The sequence below is a fragment of the Rutidosis leptorrhynchoides genome, chromosome 6 (assembly GCF_046630445.1).
Source record: "Rutidosis leptorrhynchoides isolate AG116_Rl617_1_P2 chromosome 6, CSIRO_AGI_Rlap_v1, whole genome shotgun sequence".
Classification (NCBI taxonomy): Eukaryota; Viridiplantae; Streptophyta; class Magnoliopsida; order Asterales; family Asteraceae; genus Rutidosis; species Rutidosis leptorrhynchoides.
Window position 1 is genome coordinate 91,329,235 of NC_092338.1, and position 22,681 is coordinate 91,351,915.

At 35.7% G+C, this 22,681-nt stretch overlaps 5 protein-coding genes across 5 annotated transcripts; 4 read left to right on the forward strand and 1 right to left on the reverse strand.

Annotated features, from left to right (window-relative positions):
• Positions 1 to 1,885: 1,885 nt before the first annotated feature.
• On the forward strand, positions 1,886 to 3,907 carry LOC139853359 (small ribosomal subunit protein eS26x-like). The gene is made up of 5 exons (XM_071842747.1): positions 1,886 to 1,961; positions 2,056 to 2,148; positions 2,561 to 2,645; positions 2,732 to 2,865; positions 3,619 to 3,907. Exons 1-5 carry the CDS (start codon positions 1,959 to 1,961, stop codon positions 3,694 to 3,696), a joined length of 393 nt encoding a protein of 130 aa, XP_071698848.1. The 5' UTR covers positions 1,886 to 1,958; the 3' UTR covers positions 3,697 to 3,907.
• Positions 3,908 to 4,786: 879 nt separating this feature from the next.
• Positions 4,787 to 5,956, reverse strand: LOC139855501 (transcription repressor OFP2-like). Its single transcript, XM_071844728.1, has one exon. It carries the CDS (start codon positions 5,870 to 5,872, stop codon positions 4,949 to 4,951), a length of 924 nt encoding a protein of 307 aa, XP_071700829.1. The 5' UTR covers positions 5,873 to 5,956; the 3' UTR covers positions 4,787 to 4,948.
• A 10,583-nt stretch (positions 5,957 to 16,539) lies between these two features.
• On the forward strand, positions 16,540 to 18,183 carry LOC139853873 (uncharacterized). Its single transcript, XM_071843214.1, has 3 exons — positions 16,540 to 17,240; positions 17,326 to 17,474; positions 17,582 to 18,183. The coding sequence occupies exons 1-3, from the start codon at positions 16,540 to 16,542 to the stop codon at positions 18,181 to 18,183; spliced, it is 1,452 nt and encodes a 483-aa protein (XP_071699315.1).
• Positions 18,184 to 18,264: 81 nt separating this feature from the next.
• LOC139853874 (uncharacterized) lies at positions 18,265 to 19,476 on the forward strand. Its single transcript, XM_071843215.1, has 2 exons — positions 18,265 to 19,126; positions 19,196 to 19,476. The coding sequence occupies exons 1-2, from the start codon at positions 18,265 to 18,267 to the stop codon at positions 19,474 to 19,476; spliced, it is 1,143 nt and encodes a 380-aa protein (XP_071699316.1).
• A 102-nt stretch (positions 19,477 to 19,578) lies between these two features.
• Positions 19,579 to 20,514, forward strand: LOC139853875 (uncharacterized). Its single transcript, XM_071843217.1, has one exon. It carries the CDS (start codon positions 19,579 to 19,581, stop codon positions 20,512 to 20,514), a length of 936 nt encoding a protein of 311 aa, XP_071699318.1.
• The last annotated feature ends 2,167 nt before the right edge of the window (positions 20,515 to 22,681 follow it).

Sequence of the window (22,681 nt, forward strand, 5' to 3'; positions counted from 1 at the left end):
TATACTCTTTCCAGGGGTTTTCGAGTCTGCAAGTGGCACTATGAACCCATTTTTATGGGTGATTGGATGTGGATCCAAATGGGTTGGAACTTATTGTGTGTTCTACACTTACTGTTTAGTTAAGGGGAATTGGTCAAAATGCCCATAAATCCCAAAGTGTATAACAATATAATCTCAATTTTTTGTAACTGTCAAATGCACTCTGTCCATGAACAACGCACGGTGTGTGCATGTCCGTGCATGGTGCATGTTACCGCACATTTATCTGAGGCATTCTAATTTTAACGCAACACGCACTAGAATACAAGCAACACGCAATGTGGGTGTTGCTAGCTTAAAAAGGCGTGTAAGCCTGTGTTTGCACGCACTCTGCACTAAAACACCCAACACGAACTAAACGTGCGATTTGTCAATTTTCGAGTTATTCATCAATTTTTTTGCTTGACTCTTACTCGCTTCCGTAATCCCTTCAAACTAAAAATATTTGTAATCATACCACGCACGTCAAGTAATAAGAAACCCACTAACGCGTTTTCAAACGTAAATTCGACAACTCCATGGTATTAAAGTTTTTGATAGAGCAATTGAACTGCTAAAATCTTTCAAAATGTCCACGATTAGGTAACAACACTTTTCATTTCGTTTATTCATTATTGTTGAAGACATTTCGTCAAACACTTGGTGTGCGTATATGAATTTGGATTTTTATTGAATCGATTTAGGTTTTTATGTATTAAATATGCAGTGTATATGTATTGTGGTTGTGTTTCTGTTGCTTTTGGGTGGTTGTGAAAAAATCTTCAAAGTAGTTTTTGCTCGTTTACGTCCACGCAAGTGTTGATATTGACAGCATGCACCACGTCACAAGCAACATGGTGCGTGTTGTTAAGCTGTTTTTTTTGCGCAATTGTTTAAAGCTTGTTTTGCTTTGTTTTTCATATATATGTAAGGTACGCTTACCACTAGGAATAAATTGACCACGATTAGATTCATAAATAGTAGGTTGACCCCGACGCAATGAAAGATTATTGAACGGATGGTATTCGACCCTTGGTTAAATGCCTAGTGTCAACATAACGACCCGAGCTTGGTACACCTATTGCTTCAGAAGAAGAAGCGTAGATAACAGTCTAAGATCAACATCCCAGCCGACTTAAAGTTTTTCTAAAATTCCCATTAGCGTATGACTTAAAGTTATTATGAAATGCACACCCGTAATACACGACAATTGAAACAACAATCGGACCCATGGTGTATTTGTTAGATTGAGACTTTTTTTTGGGTTTAAAATTGGAGTAGAAAGAAGGATGAAATGGTTTGTTTTTGTGTAGAAAGTGGATGAAATGGTTTGTTTATGAGTAGAAAGTTGGATGAAATGGTTGTCTATTTAAAGTGATAAAATGTTATCATAAAAATCTAATATGGGAAATGTCAAAAAATCTTCACACAAATACAGGGTAAAACGCACCACACATGAATCTATACGCACCGTGTTTGGTGCACTGGGTGGTGAATGTTGCAAGAATGTATGATCTTAGTCGGTAAAATGAGTCAACGTGCTCGGTAACACACACCACGCACGGACATGCATGCACCGTGCGTAATGCTTGGTCGGGGGCAAAATCACAAATAGTAAAAATCAAGGGTATATCGAAAACATATTGTGATTAGGGGTATTTTGGCCAATTTCCCATGAGTTAATCTACTGATTGTAAATTTTATCTTAATTTCTAGTTAACAAAGCCTTGTTATCAAAGGGCTTTATACCAAAGTTACTGGATGTTATAAGAATAAATTAAGCCCAATAACTATGATAGATGGCCCATCAGGTAAAAGCCTATAATATATAAAAACTACACCAAACCCTAAATTGAAAGTATAGCAAACAAATCAACAAAAGCCGGCGGCGGTGGTTCTCTCGACGAACACATCAACAAATCACTCAACTTTCTGCAAGGATGGTTAGTTATTTCTTATTGTTAATCGTTGTGTAAATTAAATTAAATTGTTTATATTAATAATGAAATTAATTGAGATTATTTGTATTTTGTGTAGACGTTCAAGCGTAGGAATGGTGGACGCAACAAGCACGGCCGTGGACACGTGAAATTTATTCGTTGCTCTAACTGTGGAAAGTGTTGCCCTAAGGTACTAATTTCATTTCCAAATTTTCGTTTAATTTTATTCGTTTTTATAATTCGCTTGTGTTCGTGTATGCCCTAAATTATACAGTTTAGGAATAAAGTAATTAATTCGGTATTATGAATTATGGTGAAATGTAAAGAGATGTAGTATTATTTATTTTCAATTTAAAAACTGATTAGCTAATTTTCAATTTAAAACATGTTGTTTGAGGTTTTTAGATTTGAAGATTTAAATCCAAGGCTGTATAATTTGTTTATTTATTTTTTTTATATGGAAATTAACGAGCCAGTATGCTGTTATAGCATTAAAGCCAAACAGCCCCTTGAACATGGTTGATGTTTTTTTTTTTTTAGTTGCAGCTTTCTATACTCGACATCGTTTTGACCTAAATTGTTTCATTTTGGTGGTTGTTTAGGACAAGGCTATTAAGAGGTTTCTTGTGAGGAACATAGTGGAGCAAGCCGCTGTTAGGGATGTTCAAGAAGCTTGTGCCTTTGAACGTAAGCCTTTTTTACTCTTTAAGGATTTTGTGAATGATAGGAGATATGTATAGTTAAATGATTAAACTTTTTTTTTGTTATTTTAGAGTATACGCTTCCCAAGTTGTACTTGAAGATGCAGTACTGTGTATCCTGTGCAATTCACTCCAAAGTTGTTAGGGTTCGCTCGCGAATTGATAGAAGGAACCGTGAGCCTCCAAAGCGATTCACCCGTCCAAGGGTATGCAACTAGTTTTGAACATTCTTTTGTTATTTCTTATCATTATACTGTTATCATATGCTGGTATATGTCATTATTCACATTAAAGTTTATGGAATTCAAGTAATATGATCAATTATGACCTATCGCAGACGTTTGGTACAGTGACTTTATAAGATGATTAGTTGCCTTACATTGTGATGGCACATGATACGAATGCTGTCATTAGTGTTCGATCTAGTTAGTTCATTATTAAGTAGTTGCAGGCTATGGTTAGTTATCACATGAATGGTGTGTTATCAATCTTATTCTTAACATGTCACGTATCATGTTAATTTCTTTATTGGTGCAACGATTGCACATCAAGACTGCTTAGGTTGACCGTAATGCTTTTGGTCCAAAATTTTTCAAATGTATAATGTATAATAAATAGTTAACATGTTAAATGTCATCACAAATTTTTATTTTCTCTGTAATATTTTTTGTTAATCTAAGGTGATTCAATGCATGCACGATTTGAACAACTTATGACCCATTTGTCATGTTTTCTTTAAAGCTATTTTGATTTTGACTCGTGTCACCTGTACTTGTTAGAGATAATACTTTCCTCATTGGTTCACTTGCAAGTAAATGATTAGGCCTTGCAATCTCTAGGTTTTTTATTCAAGATATCGCTTGCTTGATAATATTCGGAACGTTTATACCCTTTGTTATATCTCTTTTTGCAAATGTCTTATATTATAAATTTGTTAAAATTCGTCACGTGTTTTTCAGGATGATCTTCCTAAGGCAGGTCAAGCACCACGTGCAGGTGCTGGAGCTGGAGCTGGGCCTGCTCCTGTCCGCTCCTAGATTCTCTAGTCGTATTCTGAGGGTTTGTTCTGAAGTGGTGGCTGCCGTGATTTTTACTGTTAGTTTTTAAATTGATAATCAAGAATTTGTATTAGATTGTTTAGCTTTTATGTTTCATGCCATACAATGCTTTCTATTATTTTCATCATTTTGCCTGAATGTCAGCTGATTTTGAAGGGTGTGCTTATAACAAGATGACTTGTGTTCAAAACCTCTTCCCTCATTTTTCTTATGTTTGTTAAATTGCAGAAATCTTTCTGGGGAAAAAATGATTTTTCGTTCATCATAGGTATCGAACTCGTGTGGTTCTTTTGATCTTTTAAAGTTCTACTATCTATTAACCAGAATAAAAAAGTAAGGAGTAAGACTGAAAAGTTAAAAAAAAAATATACGGGTATGTCACTAATTTTTGATAAACTCTGTCTTCTTCGAGAACAATAAATTTGAAATGGAATGGAGGGAGTAATTTTCTTTTCATCTTGCTAATAGGATTATGATGTTGGTTATAACACGTCGAAAACATAAAGTTGCCCAAGTAACAATTATTAAAAAGATGATCTCAATTCTTCAACTTTATATCCTTTTACAAAGACAAAACATTCATGCAATCATTCTACTCCACCTATACTGTTTGCTCATCTGGCATCCAATAAAAGTTGTCAATCTATCTTTATACATCTCTCTGTCCACTCACACATTATCATAACTAGTCGAAATAAGTTTGTTCCTTAATTGTTTAAAGCAAATCTTTTTTTAACTAGCTCTTGCTAACGCATATGTGCGTGTTTGCGCACGTTTGTGTATGATACTTGTAGCAAAGTATATGAATAGATCGTTTAATCACACGTATGTATTGTCTTTCCCTGTTTCAACTTTCAAGTGTAAAGCTAACACTTTTTTTTTTTTTTTTTTGCCTGAGTTGAATTTTGTACGGAGTAATATTTTTCTGTTAAAATGAATTTGATTTTGGCTACTACAGTCTACATCTACATAGTACATGTACAAAATTACAAAATTGTCAGGAATTTTCTTCTGACCGTTTATTACATCCTTTATTTGTGTTATAAGCAAATCAGGATTTTTGGCTACTACAGGCTTCTTGATTTGTGTTATAAGATAACAAACCATATGACATTCAAAACTCAAGGATAATATAACATTTACATTAAGATATACAATCTTAAGCATGAAACATATACAAAGCCAATGATGATTCAACTCTTAAGCAGTAATAAAAAATAGATTAGGCTCATCAAGCAACAAAGTCAAAAGTCATCCAAATTTCCTCAAATACCTTGATTATCATATCATGATACTTATATGAGTTCAATGATAAGTAACACGCAAGAAGCTTTTCCAAATCCTTTGATGCCCTGATGTTATTCTCCACAATCATCTCCATCATTGATTCCTTCAAGTCCTTCTGCGGGTCAAACGTTGACTTAACAATACAACAGTTACTTGACATCTTCTTGGGATCATTATTATTATAAACCTGCCTCTTGCATACTTTTGATTTCAATGAATTCGGTCTTATCTTCACTCCTGATACTGTCCTTTTCCTCCTTGAATCTTTGCTTATTTTGATTGATATCGAGTTTTGACTACAACTTTCTTCAATCTTCTCAACAACGCTCGATCTATCCCTCTTGGATTTTGTCAAGATTGTTGGAGGTCTTTCGATCTCGTGAATCAAGTCATACCCTTTTGAATCTTTACCCTTTTTGGTATATGATGTCCCATTAAACTCAACTTTCCCATTAAACTCAACTTTAACGTCGGTCTTTGAAGGTACTTTGTCCAATGTACGAGTTGAATCGAGCAAGGGAGATTCATAGTAACTACTATTAGGAGAAAGAAACAGTTCTTGATCACTATGAGTCGTATCAGGTCGTTGGATGTAGATTGAACCAAGTACATGTTTAGAAGAAGGTGGCTTGTTGAATATGGTGTTTTTATTTGGGGATGAAGTGTAAACTTGGTGAAGTTTAGGAGTGTAACAAAAAGAGTTTCTTGGGTTGTTAAAATAGTGATTTGAAGTTGAATGAGATTTCTTGCTGTTATGGGCGGCGGCAGTGGTGGTGGTGCCACTAGCGGCAGTGGTGTTCATGTCTCTAAGCCGGTAAAACCAAGCATTTGGGATCATATGTGATAATCTAAACCTTTGCTTACCCATACAACCTTATCAATATTGTCCCTCTAGTTTGTGTTTGAAGGGTGTGCTTATAAAGTATGAAAATTTTGTGAACCTACCTTGTGATAATCATTTTAGCTATAAACTTCTAATAATTCACTCACTTATATATATATATATATATATATATATATATATATATATATATATATATATATATATATATATATAGTGGTAGGATTAAGAGGGAAGTAACCATTCGGGGGGAAGCAAAAACTTTTTTTTTTTTTTCGTTTTTTGAAAAAACTTTGTTCACGAACATTATAGATGAGATGAAAATATGAACATTTAGTAGAGACACTTTGTGATAAATGTTTTTATTTTGGCGGGAAAACGCTCGAAGAAGTAATATATAACAATTATCGTGTTTTTCGAGCGTATTTTGAGATTTTAGCTATTGGGGTTTAGATATTAGGGTTTATAGGGTTTAGATATTAGGGTTTAGAAATTTAGGGTTTAGATTTAGGGTTTAGATTTAGGATTTAGATTGAGTTTTTAACACGAACGGTTTAGAGTTTAGGGTTTAGGGTTTAGGGTTTGGTATTTTGGGTTTATGGAATAAACCCAAAACACCAAACCCTAAACCCTAAATCCTAAACTCTAAATCGGGCTAAATTTTACTTCACAAAACATGAAAAAAAACGTTCATATTCTTCACAAACAATATTATCTTGAATGTTATTTTTGTCGATCGTTTTCCCGCCTAAATAATAACATTCATGTGACGATCGCTCCAAATCCATATGGACGAACACGTCATTCATTGATTTCATTGCGAGGTATTTGACCTCTATGTGATACATTTTGTAACATTGTATTCGTTTGAAAAGGTATTTCATAAATGAATATATAAATTCCAGGTTTTTAACATCTGATGATTTCTACGTATAGACAATCACCATTTAATGGTTTACAATAATACATCTGTTGACAATACAGTCAAAATAAGATACATGGTAATGGTTTGGTGAATGCAAGTTTCTTGTATATAGCATGTATGACTCCAAGCACATATCTTGTATCACGTATAAGCAAACAGCGGAAGACTTCTAGAATCCTGAGAATAAACATGCTTCAAGTGTCAACACAAAGGTTGGTGAGTTCATAGTTTTAATATTACACATAATCCGTATATCAATGTGGATTACAAAAGTTCAGTTGTTTTATTCAAAACGTTTATCAATAGGTTTTACATAAAAGGTGGATCACAAGATTTCAGTTGTTTCATCCGAAACGTTTATCAATCGGTTTTACATAAAAGGTGAATCACAAGATTTCAGTTGTTTCATCCGAAACGTTTATCAATCAGTTCTACAAAATTGAGCACCCTGGTAACTAAACTTTAACGTTTATATAATTTGTACCCTTTGTATAATCATCTTAATAATACACGCAAACCAACGTGTACGCTTCTCAAATAGCATACGTCCGTTAAAAGGCTAGCGCTCTAGCTCGGACGGGGATGTCAAGCCCTATGGATCCATATACTACTACTCGCGCCCACCAGTTCTTATAACTGGCAGTTACTAGTTACCAAAGTTAAGGGATTTTCGGTTCAAACTCAGTGTAGAATTTAGTATGTACTTGTATCCATTGCGTTTAAAATATAAGTGCATGTATTCTCAGCCCAAAAATATATTGCAAAAGCAATTAAAAAGGGATCAATGAAACTCACGCATATAAATATTGTATATCGGTTAATAAAGCATTTGCATGTATTCTCAGCCCAAAAATATTTAAAACATTTAAAAAGGGATCTATAAACTCACACAAAATCAGTTTTAGTATTTGTATCCATTTAGTAAAACAGTTTATAAAACTGCGCATGTATTCTCAGCCCAAAAATATATGTAAAAAGGGATCAAATGAAACTCACTGTTTAATATTGATATACAATATTGTAGGAAAGCATGTAGACGCATCGGAGATAATAAACACGAGGTTTGATTCACAAAAATACCCCCGAACATTACCCATAACCTCCTTGGCAATAACCCATATTTTCCTTAGCTCTAGCTCGCTCGGAAACTCGTTTTGAAAATTACTTGGACAGTGCTCCGTCGTAATATTTTATGTACATTATTATTTTTGTATCGCAAAAATAATAATACTAATAATAAGATTAATAAGATTAATAATAATCTTAATAATAATAATAATAATAATAATAATAATAATAATAATAATAAATATTATACGGAGTAATATATATTTGTGTATGTGTGTTTGATTTTTCATTCGAGCAAAACACCTGAATTTATAGTACCTGGCCTGGAATCTGGAGTCATGCGACTCGCATGGAAATAGCCTTCTGGCCATGCGACTCGCATGAGGACCAGGGACAGCTCACATTGTTTTGGCTCCTAGCTTGTCGACATAATATAAAATAAATATAAATATAATATATATAATTTAAATTAATTAATTATATATTATATTAAATTCACGTGCATAGTTGACTTGTAATTTTTGTTCCGATAAGTCGTACGTTGTCACTCGACTTATGTCCCGGTTCCGGTTTTTCGAACGCCCTTTCGTACGCTGAGAAAACTTGTACTTTACGTTTCGTGAATCGTACCTTTGTCAAAATATAGTCTTAAATCATCCATAAAATATACCACTGTAGCAATTCACTGTAGCAAATAGTGATTTTCGAAAACACTGTAGCATTTTGAGTAATGTGGCAATTTGAAAACACTGTAACAAATTAGTGTTTAACTGGTTCATCTTAAACACTTTAGTTAACTTATCTAAATATCAATTGAATCAATAAACGAATGTTACTATCGTTTATTATATATATGTATATATCTTTTTAATATACATAAATCAGTTTTTAAATACACATTGGAAGTTATTTATAAATAAATTTTAATAATAAATATTTCAACTTATCATATACATTCAAATAGATATTTAAACCAATAAGTTTAATGTACGGTATCAAACAATTAATACGTTGTTACCTTTTCATGTTATAGTATATATGTATCTATTTACATATAATTGTTCGCGAATCGTCGAAAACAACCGAAGGGTATTTAAATATATAAAAGTAATTCAAAAATTTTGAGATTCAGTTTTACAGACTTTGCTTATCGTGTCGGAAATGTTAATCATACAAAGATTAAGTTTAAATTTAGTCGAAATTTCTGGGTCATCACAATTCATCACAAAGTGTCTCTTCTAAATGTTCATATTTTCGTGTGATATTGATGCCGGAAAAAAAAAATTTAAAAAAAACAAAAAATTTTTTTGCTTCCCCCGATTAGTTACTTCCCCATTGATCCTGCCTATATATATATATATATATATATATATATATATATATATATATATATATATATATATATATATATATATATATATATATATATATATATATATATATATATATATATAGTGGTAGGATCAAGAGGGAAGTAACCATTCGGGGGGAAGCGGGGGGAAGCAAAAACTTTTTTTTTTCGTTTTTTGAAAAAACTTTGTTCACGAACATTATAGATGAGATGAAAATATGAACATTTAGTAGAGACACTTTGTGATAAATGTTTTTATTTTGGTGGGAAACGCTCGAAGAAGTAATATATAACAATTATCGTGTTTTTCGAGCGTATTTTGAGGTTTTAGCTATTGGGGTTTAGATATTAGGGTTTATAGGGTTTAGATATTAGGGTTTAGAAATTTAGGGTTTAGGGTTTAGATTTAGGGTTTAGATTTAGGATTTAGATTGAGTTTTTAACACGAACGGTTTAGAGTTTAGGGTTTAGGGTTTAGGGTTTGGTGTTTTGGGTTTATTCCATAAACCCAAAACACCAAACCCTAAACCCTAAACCCTAAACTCTAAATCGGGCTAAATTTTACTTCACAAAACATGGAAAAAAAACGTTCATATTATTCACGAACAATATTATCTTGAATGTTATTTTTGTCGATCGTTTTTCCGCCTAAATAATAACATTCATCACGAAGTGTCTCTTCTAAATGTTCATATTTTCGTGTGATCTTGATGCCGGAAATTTTTTTTTTCAAAAAAAACGAAAAAAAAAAAATTAATTTTGCTTCCCCCGCTTCCTCCCGATTGGTTACTACCCCATTGATCCCGCTCCTATATATATATATATATATATATATATATATATATATATATATATATATATATATATATATATATATATATATATATATATATAGTTCAACACAACTTTTTTAATGTGCATCATTGTGCACAAACGTATTTTTGTGCACAAATATAAAACTTTTCTAATGTGCACAAATGCACATTAGTTAATTCTGTATCATTTTGGTTCGGTATTAAACCTTCCCCATGTATTGATTGATATATATGAGTTGTAAAGAGGAACAAACTTGCAAAGCTTCTAAATACATTTCAAAAGGTGGCCATGTTCGTTTATCTAATCACGAACCCCACACGCATTATCGCCAACTTCTTCTTATTCTCTCTTAACTTTTCTTTTATTGTAATATATTACGTATACATAGTCTATGTTGAGACTTGATGCTAAATGATTGATGAACTGTTTATGTCTTGATTAACTCACCCTAAGTTAAAATGGAAACGAGTTTGAACAAATACCAATAGAAGTCTCGTATACATTTTTGTATTATTCATCAGTGCATTCAGGTATTTATACAAGTAATCTAAACCTAATTAACCCCGACGAATTCAAATTCACAATCGAACTTGAGCCATCGATCAAACCGTCTAATGATGTTAAACGATAAAACCCATAAAAATTAGTGTACTATTATTCATCGTGTATTGTATTTATAGATAGAAGTAATCCTAATTAGACCTAATTAATCTTAAATGTTAAGAATAATTTTGCAACAAAAAAAGGTTTAGCATTAGTGGCGAATCTAGAATCATAACTCAATATGGTCCTAATTTTTTCTGATAACTTACTTAAAAAAAAATTAAATGTGTCGGGTCGGGTCATTACAAACACCGTCTAACAAACACGTATCATTAATACAAAAAAATATCATATATATTCAATCTTCTAAATACTAAATGCAACATTTTCTTAAGAAAAACAAGACTTTTATTAATACAAATATATACATGAGTTATATCTCCTATTTTACATAAGTTTGGAAAATCAATTTAAGGCGATATTATTTCCATTTAAGTTAAATTGTGCCATATTATTTTGAGCATTTAACGTTTTATGTGTTTGAAATAGTTGGTGTGATTTTGTAGGAGAAGTGATGAAGAAGAGAGGAAAAGGAGCTTTAGAAAACATGAGGCCGAAAGCTATATGAAGTACGAATGATGGATGAAGAGAAGTTGAAAAAGCAAAAATAGCCCCCATCTGTCCAGATAGCCCTCAGCTATTATGTTCATCAAAGTTCCAGAAAACCCGGAAATTACAAAACAACAGCTGGCCATTGTAGTTCCAATTTTGCCATGAACTGATCGAAGAACAAAAGCGTAACTTGTGGACTTATGGTATAAACCAAAGCGTAATCGCATAAAGGGTGTGTAACGTGTTTGTGCTACCGTTAATGATAAACAGATAATCCGTAAAAGGGTTAAAATTTTAATTATACAGTATATATTTATATATCAATAATTATTAGTGTCTCGTACTAAAATATCATTAAATATTTTTTAGTGGCCCGTACTATAAAATTATAAACATAAAATATACATGGCGTCCTACATTTATATTTAGCGGTATGTTGTAAAAATTTTAATAATAGTTTGTAAATTTTTTTTCCGTAACTAGTGGTGTCACGAGACCCCACAAGTATAAGGGTAGATTCTACTTTGTTCAACATGATCTAGCTGGCGAAGTTAACCTCGCAGTTGCAAGCATCAAAGAAGACAAGCAGGCATGGGCAGTAGACCTTCGCACTTGCTAGCCAAGCCTCGCACTTGCGAGCACTAAACAAGAATAAGCAGGCAAGGGATCAGCAACCCCTCGCAGTTGCATACGGGCTGCTTCCAGAATTTTCTATGTTGTTATTTTCTCATATTTTATAGGTTTATTGAGTCATGGTCCAAGGTTAGTGGTCATGTTTTATTTATTTTTGTTGGTGCATCTTAATTAATGATCTAGAGTATTAATAAAGTAATTGAATAGTGCTTAGTGGAAATAATGGTTAGTGGTAGGTTGTTTTTTTATTTAAAAAGTCATTGTGTCACCTTCTTAGGTACCTTGATTGATAATCAAATACCTATACTTTAAGGTTCAACATTCTCTACATTTATTTCATAACACTTCTCATTATAGTACTAAGCTTTTGTCACATGGTATAAGAGCCATGGTTAGGCGATTTTGCGTTTTGGTTTTAAGATGGGTTTTTTTGTGTTCTTATATTTAAAGAAGGTTGAAGAAAATCTCCGTTCTTGTTAGCAACAATGGAGGTCACAAATAGAAATGGTGAAAGCATGCAATATGGAAGAAATTTATATGGAACAACTACAAGTATTAGAGGATGTGTATGGATGCTTATTTTCAAGGTCAAGATCTATGAGAACTTCTTGTTGCAGGGACTAATGCAAGAATCCTCATATGTCCTGGAGCAAGCTAATTGCAAAGAATAGAAGATCAAAAGTGGAAAATCTCTCTTTGTTCAGGACATCAATTAGCAAAGAGTACATCGATCATGCTCGTGATATAAGCTCACCAAGGGAGATTTGGAAGATTCTTGAGAAACTCTTCACCAAGAAGAACACGGCAAGGTTGCAATTTTTGGAGAATGAGTTAGCAATCTCAAGAAAAGAAGGTACGAAAATTTCTGAATACTTTCATAATTCTATGTGCTCAAATTTTAAAAATTCGATGATAACGAGAGGATCGGTGAATCTCGGTTGCGTCGGTACTTAATTCGTGAGTTGAAGAAGGAGTATGTGCCTTTCATTACTTATATTAAAGGGTAGACTACTCAGTCTGCGGTTGAATAATTAGATAATCTTCTCCATTGTCTAAGCAAATGGCCGAGTCTTGAGTGATGCGGTGTTGTTCTCGCAAGGGAAGAACTACAAGAAGGCTTCGTCTGAAAAAGATAACATAGAAGTTTCATTCAGCAAGAACAATGAGGAGTAGGATTCAAGTGAGGATGAAAGTGAAAATAAAGGAAGAAAGAATTTCACATGTTTCAAGTGTGGAAAGGATGGGCAAATCAAGAAATTATATACATCAGAGGTCACTAAGGCAAATGTGGCTTGCACAGTCAAGGAGTTGGTGTATTGGTAGTGAGTGGTGACCTGACTACCCATAAGAGAGGTCAGGAGTTCCATCCCATGAGCTGCAAAATGTTTCCCTTAAGGTTACATGCTAATTTCATGGGCCTCGGAGATCTCGAACGTCTTGCGTTCGAGCCTCACCCGAGGGAGTTTTACCACACGTGATGCCCATATGAATTTGGCGTGGGAATTTCCTCTTGAGGGCGGTAGGACTGTAATGGTTCGTCCCAAGAAATGATATGGTGGGTGGGTTCCGACATCGTGTTCAGACCCCCGTCAGTAACTCCTAATTGTCATTGAAAATAAAACAAGGGATGAGAATGTTGGTGGAAATTGTCAGCATTGCCTTTCGAGTTGAAGTTGTAAAATTCGGTTGGGTTTGATTCTCATAGTAAAGACTCTTCACAAATTTCAAAATCAACGAATAATGGAGAAGTGGGTGTATAATCACAAGTTTGAAAATCAACAAAGAAGAATATGCAACCCGAGCGTCTCAATATTTTTGAGGTAGGAATGATCAACATTGGGGATCCATAAAGTTGTCAAGTTGTATTGAAAATTCTTGATCGGGAGTTTGCATTATGGGAGAGTGTTAAAAATAATAATACAGACTCAAAGGTTCAACATGATCTCACGAGGGCGAAGTTAACCTCGCAGTTGCAAGCATCAAAGAAGACAAGCAGACATGGGGTAACATGTCTTCGCACCTGCTATCCAGGCCTCACATTTGCGAGTAGTAAACAAGAATAAGCAGGCGAGGGAACAGTAACCCCTCGCGGTTTCGAGGGGTTACGTCTAGAATTTTTCGTGTTGTTATTTTCTCCGATTATGTAGGTTTATTGAGTCATGGTCAAGGGTTAGTGGTTAGGTTTTATTTCCTTCTTTAACGCATTTTTATTAGTGGTCTGGATTTCTAATAAGCATTGGGATAGTGTTTACTAGAAGTAATGGTTATTGGTATGTTGTTTCTTTTGTTATTTAAAGAGTCGTTGTGTAACCTTCTTTTTTCCCTTATTAAACACATTCTAAATCCAAGTGGGATTGTGGCTCTCCTATTGGGCCACGTCTCACCCTCTCACTCACATACGCGTACTGCTCACCATTTTCCCATATGTCGACCGGCCAACTTTGAACCGGGAGAGGAGCGTTTACCGGCCGACGCCGACCGGACCGGACCGGAAATAATATAAAAAAGGGCGCACGAGGGGTTGCTTCGTCATCTGTACAAACAAGTACTGCTGCGCCATACTTCACATACCTAGGACACCCGGGACTTCATGAATGACATGCTTCTTTGTTTCTTTTTATCAATTATCAATTTACCAATATTAACTTCTCCAATTCCAATTCTAATTTCAGTTTTCGTGTTGCAAGCCAAAATCCATTTTCTGTTGATTCCAGTTTTCGGTTTACCGGCAGAGGTATTTGGTATTCTATTTCTTGATTAGTGCTTGCTATTGAATTTCTTAATTAGTATTATTGATTGCTGTACGTTGATCATATGTTCGATTTGTATGTAGCTAATGCACATGATTTACAACCTCTTCGACTTACTATGTTTATGTTAATTTTTTTAGAAGTTATTGGATGGTGAATTGTAAAATAGTTTGAATAATCAACATATATTTGTAAATTAGAACCTCTTCAGTTTAATGTTAATCTGCAGTTTAGCATGTTTGTGTTTTTTTTAACTTACATTGCAAAATTCCTGAACAGCATGTTTGTGTTCTTTTTTAAAACGTATTTAACTTCCATTGAAAATGTGTCTGTATCTGTGTATGTTTTGACTTCAAATCAACATATATTTGTAATTTAGAACCTCTTCAGTTTAATGTTAATCTACAGTTTAGCATGTTTGTGTTTTTTTAACTTACATTGCAAAATTCCCGCACAAAATGTTTGTGTTCTTTTTTAAAACGTATTTAACTTCCATTGAAAATGTGTCTGTATCTGTGTATGTTTTGACAGGTTATTTTGAATTTGACTTGTGAACATGTACTTGTTATTTAGAACTTCCTGAACTTTTGTTTATAAACAAGATATGAAACAGCATGGTTATGTTTTTATGGCAACCTCTTTAACTTCCATTGAGAAGCAGAATACTGTCAAACACACCTTGCATCTTTTCAGCAGTTAAACTTAGTCATTTAAATGTGTTTTTGCCTAATATAAAATAATTGAAATGGAGTTCTTTCATTTATATTATGTTTTTTATGATTGTTTTTTTACTGTAATCTTATAAATAAATTACAATGGGGTATAGTGAGTCATATTAATGACTTTTAAAATTTTTGGTTTAATTTAGGCTCGTATGATTGCAGTTCATCCTTCCAGGTATTTTCTTGGCCTTTTCTTTTATTTAATATATTGTTATTGTGGGCTATGTTGTTCCTTCGACAGTATGTGCTACCGTTCGTTGATGGGGTGCTTCGTCTCTATAGTGCTGTTATTTTTTTTGTCTTCATAATTGTGTTGCTGATTCTAATGGTGAGAGGCACCAGAAAAAGAAAAAAAAAGGATGATAGAACAGATGCAGTCAATGATGTTGTCTCTGTAAAATAAATGGTAAAGCTGTAATTTTGAATTTTCGTCATCAATAACTTACGATCATACGTTAGGTATCCTTGCAAGTGTTATCAATTTTTTTCCTTTGCTTTTCTGAGGCTGTTAGTTGTTTTTAGATCTTATTTGTGAATTCCTTTTTATCCAGGTGTTGTTAATTCTGGGCCTGCGCTGCAGTTACTTACTCCATTGCTTCAACGTGGAGTTGCACCCATATATAGTTTGTCTGCAACTTTCGATTCTGCATGTGGTGTTTTTCCCTCATTGTTCTCACTGCATTTTTGTGTGCTTCTTTAGAGTTTTTCTAGCAAGTACTCTCGTGCATACTTTGTGAATGGTGTCGTATATTTGTTGTTCTCGGCCTATTTTTTTCCTCTCTTTGTGTGAGTTTTTTTACCTTTTCCGACGCTTGGATTTGTTGTCTTAATTGCTTCTTAACTGTTTTGCAGCTATCTCTCCTTTGTATCGTGACTGTGGTGATTGCACGTACGTTTGTGCCCATTGCGGAGCCCTGTTTTGGCGTGCCGAGCACATTAAATCATACTTCAAGGACAAAAAACTTCACTATCATTGTTGCTGTGAGAATGGCCGTGTGCAGTTACCGAGCTATGAAGAACCCTCTGAGGCTTTGAAGGAACTTTTAGAAACACGCGGTTTCATAGATAACGTCCGTGCTTACAACCAGATGTTCAGCATGACCTCTTTCGGTGCTCGCATTGATGAAGCCATAAATGATGGCCTGTCTCCATATGTTTTCAAAGTTTCGAGCCAGATTTACCATTGGATTGGTTCTCTATGACCTCATCCGGGAGCTCGCCCGAGGTTTCTGCAGCTTTTCATCTACGATACTGACACCGAGGTCGAAAACAGAATGGTCCACTTTGGTGGTCGCGATTCAAATCGAATATGTGTAGATATTGTGCGCAAACTGATTCATTTGCTCGATTCGCATAACGGCCTTGTGAGGCTATTCTGGAAGGCCAGTGATAAATGTGCTGCTGACGAGGTTCCTACTTTCAAGATTCGATTGTTTAGTGTATCTGGATCAAAACAACATAGTCTTCCTACTTCTGATGCAATAGGGGCTATTGTCTTTGATACTGGCTTACAGGCAGTTTCGGATTACGATGTAATAATCCACCCGATGTCTGAGCACCCAAGGCGGGTTAACAAACTCCATCCGTCGTATATGTCGCTACAATTCCCATTGATGTTCTTTTTTGGTGAGCCAGGCTTCCATCTCGAATTAAAGTTGGTTGATGCTCCGGGCTCAACTGGTGGCCGACTTAGGAAAATGACGATGAATATGTTCAATTGCTACCAGCTTCATGATAGATTACATTCTTATAGCCTCATGTTGAGGCTGGGGCGACTCTTTCAGCAATACGTTGTCACGGTCTATTGTAGTATTGAATTAGATTGGATGGATTACATTAGGAAGAAACAGAAGGACATCAGAAAAGATTACCTTTCGAGTTTGTATGACGCTATTAGCAGAGGTGATCAGATGGGTGCAGACGTGGGTAGTAGAACTATTCCCCCAGCTTCTTTTACCGGTGGTCCTCGTTATATGTACAGCCACTACCTTGACGCCCTGACCATTTTGTCGTGTTTTTGTGAATCCACAGTTCTTTGTCACTTTTACTTGCAACGTAAGGTGGCCAGAAATAGCTCGGTATTTGCAGCCTTTTCCCCGACTAACCATATCAGATCGGGCTGATATTATCACACGTGTTTTTCACTTCAAAGTCAAAGAATTTGTTGCTTTTTTAAAAGACGAGAAGCCGCTTGGTGATTTAAGAGGAGGTAATAGTACAACATAGTTTTCTCTTACTTTTGTATTTAGTTAATACTGACGTTTATATTTTTTTTTACCGGTGTTAACAACTTTTTTTCTTTCCTTTTTCTTATAGTTCTGTATACCATTGAATTCCAGAAAAGAGGGTTACCGCATTGTCACACATTGGTGTGGTTGCATTCCTCACCCTCATCACCTATAAGCGAAAGAATAGATGATTACATATCTGCTGAACTTCCTGACCCGAGAACCGACCTCACTGGTTATGCTGTGATCTCCGCGACTATGATGCATGGTCCTTGTGGCATTGCAAACCTACGCGCACCGTGTATGGAAGGTCATGCTTGCACAAAAAAATTCCCAAATAAATACAGTGACAAAACCTTCTTCGATACTGATGGCCGTGTACACTACCGAAGGCATAACACAGGTGTGTATACAACGCGCTTTGGGGTCCATCTAGATAACAGTTATGTTGTTCCTTACAGCATACTACTTTGTATGACTTTCCAAGCTCGTATAAATGTTGAGTGCTGCGGTTCAACGAGCCTAATCAAATACCTGTTCAAGTACATTTCAAAGGGTACCGACCGCATTGCTGCTCGCATATCCAAACCAGTCGGTAGTAACAGCCGCATGAGGCCACAGACCTCTAAACCAGTAGATGAAATTCTAAATTTTATAGATGCCCGTTTCATTTGCCCGCATGAGGCTTGATGGTGTATTTTTAACTTCCCAATTCATCATCGGGAACCAGCAGTTCAGATCCTGGCCATTCATTTAGAGAATATGTAGCTTATGAAGTTTCGTGGCAAGCAGCCGCTTCAAGAAATTGTCGTAAACACAGAAAAGAATAAAACTACTTTAACTGAGTGGCAATGTTATAACGCCTCCTCTTCCGATGGCAGACACCTAACAGAATTGGATTTCCCGTCTGAATTTGTTTGGTATAAAACGCCAAAAGCCTGGAAACGTAGAGTACATATTAACAAGCCTTCAATTGGAAGGATATCATACATACATCCAACATTCGAAGAGGCTTTTTTCCTAAGGATGATTTTGTGCCATCAAAAGGGCTACACAACCTTCGTAGATATTAGAACCGTAAACCAGGTTGAATATCAGACATACCGTTCTGCTTGCGAGGCCGCTGGGCTACTTGGTTATGATAAAGAATGGACTATAGCGCTAGAAGAGGCATCGGTGTCTGCCACGTCTGCTCAGCTATGGTCACTTTTTGCCCACATTCTGGTGTATTCTGTAGTCTCGGATCCACTTGCTCTTTGGGAAAAACATTGGAAAATAATGTCTGATGACATACCTCAAAGAGCAGCGGCCTCTTTGAAGATGGCAAAGCTACACATAAACAATGATGACCTACATAATTATACTCTGTACGAGGTTGAAATTCTACTAAACCAGTGTGGAAAGACACTCGACGACTTTGCATTGCCATCTCTACCAGATGACCTTCTACTAGATCTTGCAAACCGTTTGATCATAGAGGAGAGAAACTACGACCGTGAATCGCTTAATACCGAGCTCATTGATCTAGAATCGAGGATGAATGTGAAGCACAAGAGAATCTACGAGCTAATACGTGATGCTTCCTCAAACAACAGAACAGAACTCGTGTTCGTTTATGGTCATGGTGGCACGGGCAAGACATTCTGATGGAAGGCCATAATCACGGGTCTAAGGGTCAACGAAAAGATTGTTCTTGCTGTAGCATTACCCGGAATCGCATCTTTGTTGCTGCCTTCGGGCAGAACTGCTCATTCTCGGTTCAAACTACCAATTGACCTTACTGATGAGTCAATGTGCAATGTAAACAAAAACACCCAGATGGCCAAGCTACTTGAAAGCACAGATCTTATTGTGTGGGACGAGGAACCCATGAATAATAAACGATGCTTCGAAGCTCTGGATCGCAGCCTGCGAGATATTCTCGGCAACAAAAACTCGCCGTTCGGAGGTAAGTCTATGATTCTAGGTGGTGACTTTAACTAAACATTACCCGTTCATAAAAAATGGAAGAAATCAGCTATAGTGCGTTCTTGCATTACATCATATTTGTGATAGGAATTCAAGGTGTTTGTACTTACCGAAAATATGCGATTAATCCATCCAAGTCTGACACCACCAGAAAAAGAAAGGAACGCTGCTTTTTCCACATGGTTACTGGATATTAGAAATGGCGAGGTTAGAATACGTGATTTGGAAGACCCGGTTAATAGTAGTTGGGTACGAATTCCTGACACCTACTATGTTCCTGATGATGAGAATGGATTAGAAAATCTAATTTCTTTTATCTACCCCCATGATACGTTACAGAATCCAAATGCTGCAGAATTACATCAAAAGGCGATCTTTTGCCCGAAAAATGATGCAGCTGACACCATAAATAAGTTGGTCGTCAATATGGTTGATGTCCCAGTTACAACGTATGCAAGCTATGATACTGCTGCACCACAAGGGAATGACGGTGGTGAGTCGGAACTACTATATCCAACAGAATACTTGAACACGGTAAATTACCCTGGCCTGCTACCACATCTTCTCGAGCTAAAAATAGGGGTGCCGGCTATTTTGTTACGGAATATTAATGTCGTAGGCGGCCTTTGTAATGGTACCAGGATGATAATCACTCAGCTCCTATCTAAAGTGGTTGAAGCTGATATTATCACGGGTACAAGGGTTGGTGAAAAGGTCTTCTTCCCGAGAATGAACCTCATCCACAAAGACCCAACGTTACCTTACGTTTTAAAAAGACAGCAGGTCCCGCTAAAAATTTCGTATGCCATGACCATAAATAAGAGCCAGGGGCAGTCTCTGAACAAAATAGGCGTTTATCTACCTAAACCAATTTTCGGCCACGGGCAATTGTATGTTGCACTCTCAAGGGCTACATCACCAAATGGTCTGAAAATACTAATTAGACAACATGAGGGGCAAGAGGAAAATGTCACGAAGAATATCGTCTACACAGATTTCCTTTCCACAATAGCTGACTTCGATGCTACCCCGGTTGCTCATACTATCGACTAAAACAACACGCCACAGAAACACTATGTATATAGTAAATAATTTTTTTGAATTATAATGTTATTATTTTTTTTTTTTTGGTTTCACAGTATGGTACAAATTACAGCCTTGGCACAGCTTGCACCAGGCGATAGAAATAGGACTATCGCTGCGAGAATTTACTGAAAGTGGGTAACTTACAATTTTCACACTCAAGCACCAAATGGCTACTGCTGCATGTTAATCGATGAGATGGTATTATTGCATCAACCCTTTACATCAATATTTTTTTGTCTCATTTAAAAAGTTTACCACACATTTTATATATAATTCTGCAGCACTACCCTATGCTTGTCAACATGCGCTATTCTGACAAGGAGTTTCTTGATGCACTAATGACTTTAAATTTAGTCTATGTGATAAGGAATTTCTCTTGCCACACAACAACTAAGTGGGAGAAGGTACTACCCGGGCCAACGACCCTTTCTTTTGATAGGAACACAACTTTTGAACTTATGCAGGAGGCAGTTTTTCCGGAGCATTATTTCCAGTTTGTGGCTTATAATCAGTTGCGTACGCGTTTGCCAAACACTACCGTGCTTGCTGGTAAGTTCAACGTAATAACAACCACGTTTTTAAAAAATTGCGCACCAACTGATACGCTATTTACACAAACAGACTACATCGGGTGCATTGAACGTCTCGAAGATGTGATAGTTATGGGAGATGTTAACCGTAATCAAGTTATACGAAGGACGATCGACCTTACAAACCTGAAGTAGTTGTATCTACAGTTTACAAACAACATGTTAAATTACTTACTTGAATTTTGTAAATACACTTCTAACTGCTATTAATTGTGTACCACTTTGTTTACCTTTAACATTTCTAAACAATGTGACATTTGTGTAGCGGTGATACAATTCAACTCACCCTCTGAAATGACCCAGCTATGGCGTTTGATGCAGAAACGTATGATTCTCTGGAAAAACCTGTCATCTTAGCGGTCAGTTCATGTCGACCAAAGGTCTATCGTGGTATGCATCAAAATCCAAAACCCTTTTCATAGTCACTAACAAATAGCACGACTCACTCATGCATTTCTAAACGCTCAAACGTTAACTTTTTTTATGGTTTGTGTGATATAAAGGAGAGGTCCAACTCAGCGCTTCTCAGGCCACGCACTGTTACTTTAACCCACGGATACCAGAATTTCTAGATTCAATAGAAGAGTAAGCACCTCTCTAACCTTAATCTTATTAGTGTTTTTGTAATAACACTCACAACGATTTCCTGCGATGTTAATGCGCAGGCACACAAATCGGTTCCTGGCAAACCCACCTTTGGACATCAATCGAATTAGGCTGACTGACTTGTCAATTGAACGATACCGAAACAGGATTCCTATCAGAGAACTTCTAACGCACAACCTCAACAACTATCGGGTAAGCGTGATGTTAAGAAATATTTGTGCATCTATAAATACAATGTGTAAAACATGTACATTGGCGAAAAAAATATATGTATATACATGCAAAACAAATAAATGCTAACTTGTGATGAATATAAAAAACATTAACATTTTTGCCACATTTATATAAAGGCATGTCCTATCATCACAGACATAGCAGCAGGTATTACTACTTTCAAATTATACTTCACATTACATCATCATATGTATCTAAAATGTCGTACAAACAGTCTGTAGAATTCACCTGCGAAGCCATTATTGAGCAAGTGGGTGGCAACAAGGATTGGTTCTATAAAAGCTGCAATGATTGCTCATTGAAAGTGACACAGGATGTAGATGAGCCTACCAAATTCACTTGCAGGACCCACAAGACCCAAGTAACCTTTAAACCCACGTAAGTAAAATAAAATAAAATAATACTGTCTGCCTGCGTATCATAGTTGCCTCCTGTAACTATGTTGTTTTTAAATATGGCAGCTACTGTTTCAAGACAATTGTGAACGACACATCATCCACGACATTCTTCACATTCTTCTCGGATGCTGGTAACCAAATTGTGCGCCACACATGTGACGAGTTAGTCAATGTTCAAGGATATGATTAGGCCCATGAATTACCACCGCCCATACAAGTAATTGTAGGACAGAAACACACGTTCCAGTTCCGCTACAACCCGCAATCAAGGAAAAACTATCCAGAGTTCATAGTTGTGAGGCTGTT

Coding starts and splice junctions, on each gene's coding strand:
- LOC139855501 (XM_071844728.1), bottom strand. CDS start 5,872: ATGGGTAAGCAAAGGTTTAGATTATCACATATGATCCCAAATGCTTGG.
- LOC139853359 (XM_071842747.1), top strand. Junction 2,646..2,731: donor AGAAGCTTGTGCCTTTGAAC/GTAAGCCTTTTT, acceptor TTGTTATTTTAG/AGTATACGCTTCCCAAGTTG. Junction 2,866..3,618: donor AGCGATTCACCCGTCCAAGG/GTATGCAACTAG, acceptor CGTGTTTTTCAG/GATGATCTTCCTAAGGCAGG.
- LOC139853873 (XM_071843214.1), top strand. CDS start 16,540: ATGGTCCACTTTGGTGGTCGCGATTCAAATCGAATATGTGTAGATATT. Junction 17,241..17,325: donor ACCGGTGGTCCTCGTTATAT/GTACAGCCACTA, acceptor TTGCAACGTAAG/GTGGCCAGAAATAGCTCGGT. Junction 17,475..17,581: donor GCTTGGTGATTTAAGAGGAG/GTAATAGTACAA, acceptor TTTTTCTTATAG/TTCTGTATACCATTGAATTC.
- LOC139853874 (XM_071843215.1), top strand. CDS start 18,265: ATGAAGTTTCGTGGCAAGCAGCCGCTTCAAGAAATTGTCGTAAACACA. Junction 19,127..19,195: donor TTATGGTCATGGTGGCACGG/GCAAGACATTCT, acceptor TTCTTGCTGTAG/CATTACCCGGAATCGCATCT.
- LOC139853875 (XM_071843217.1), top strand. CDS start 19,579: ATGCGATTAATCCATCCAAGTCTGACACCACCAGAAAAAGAAAGGAAC.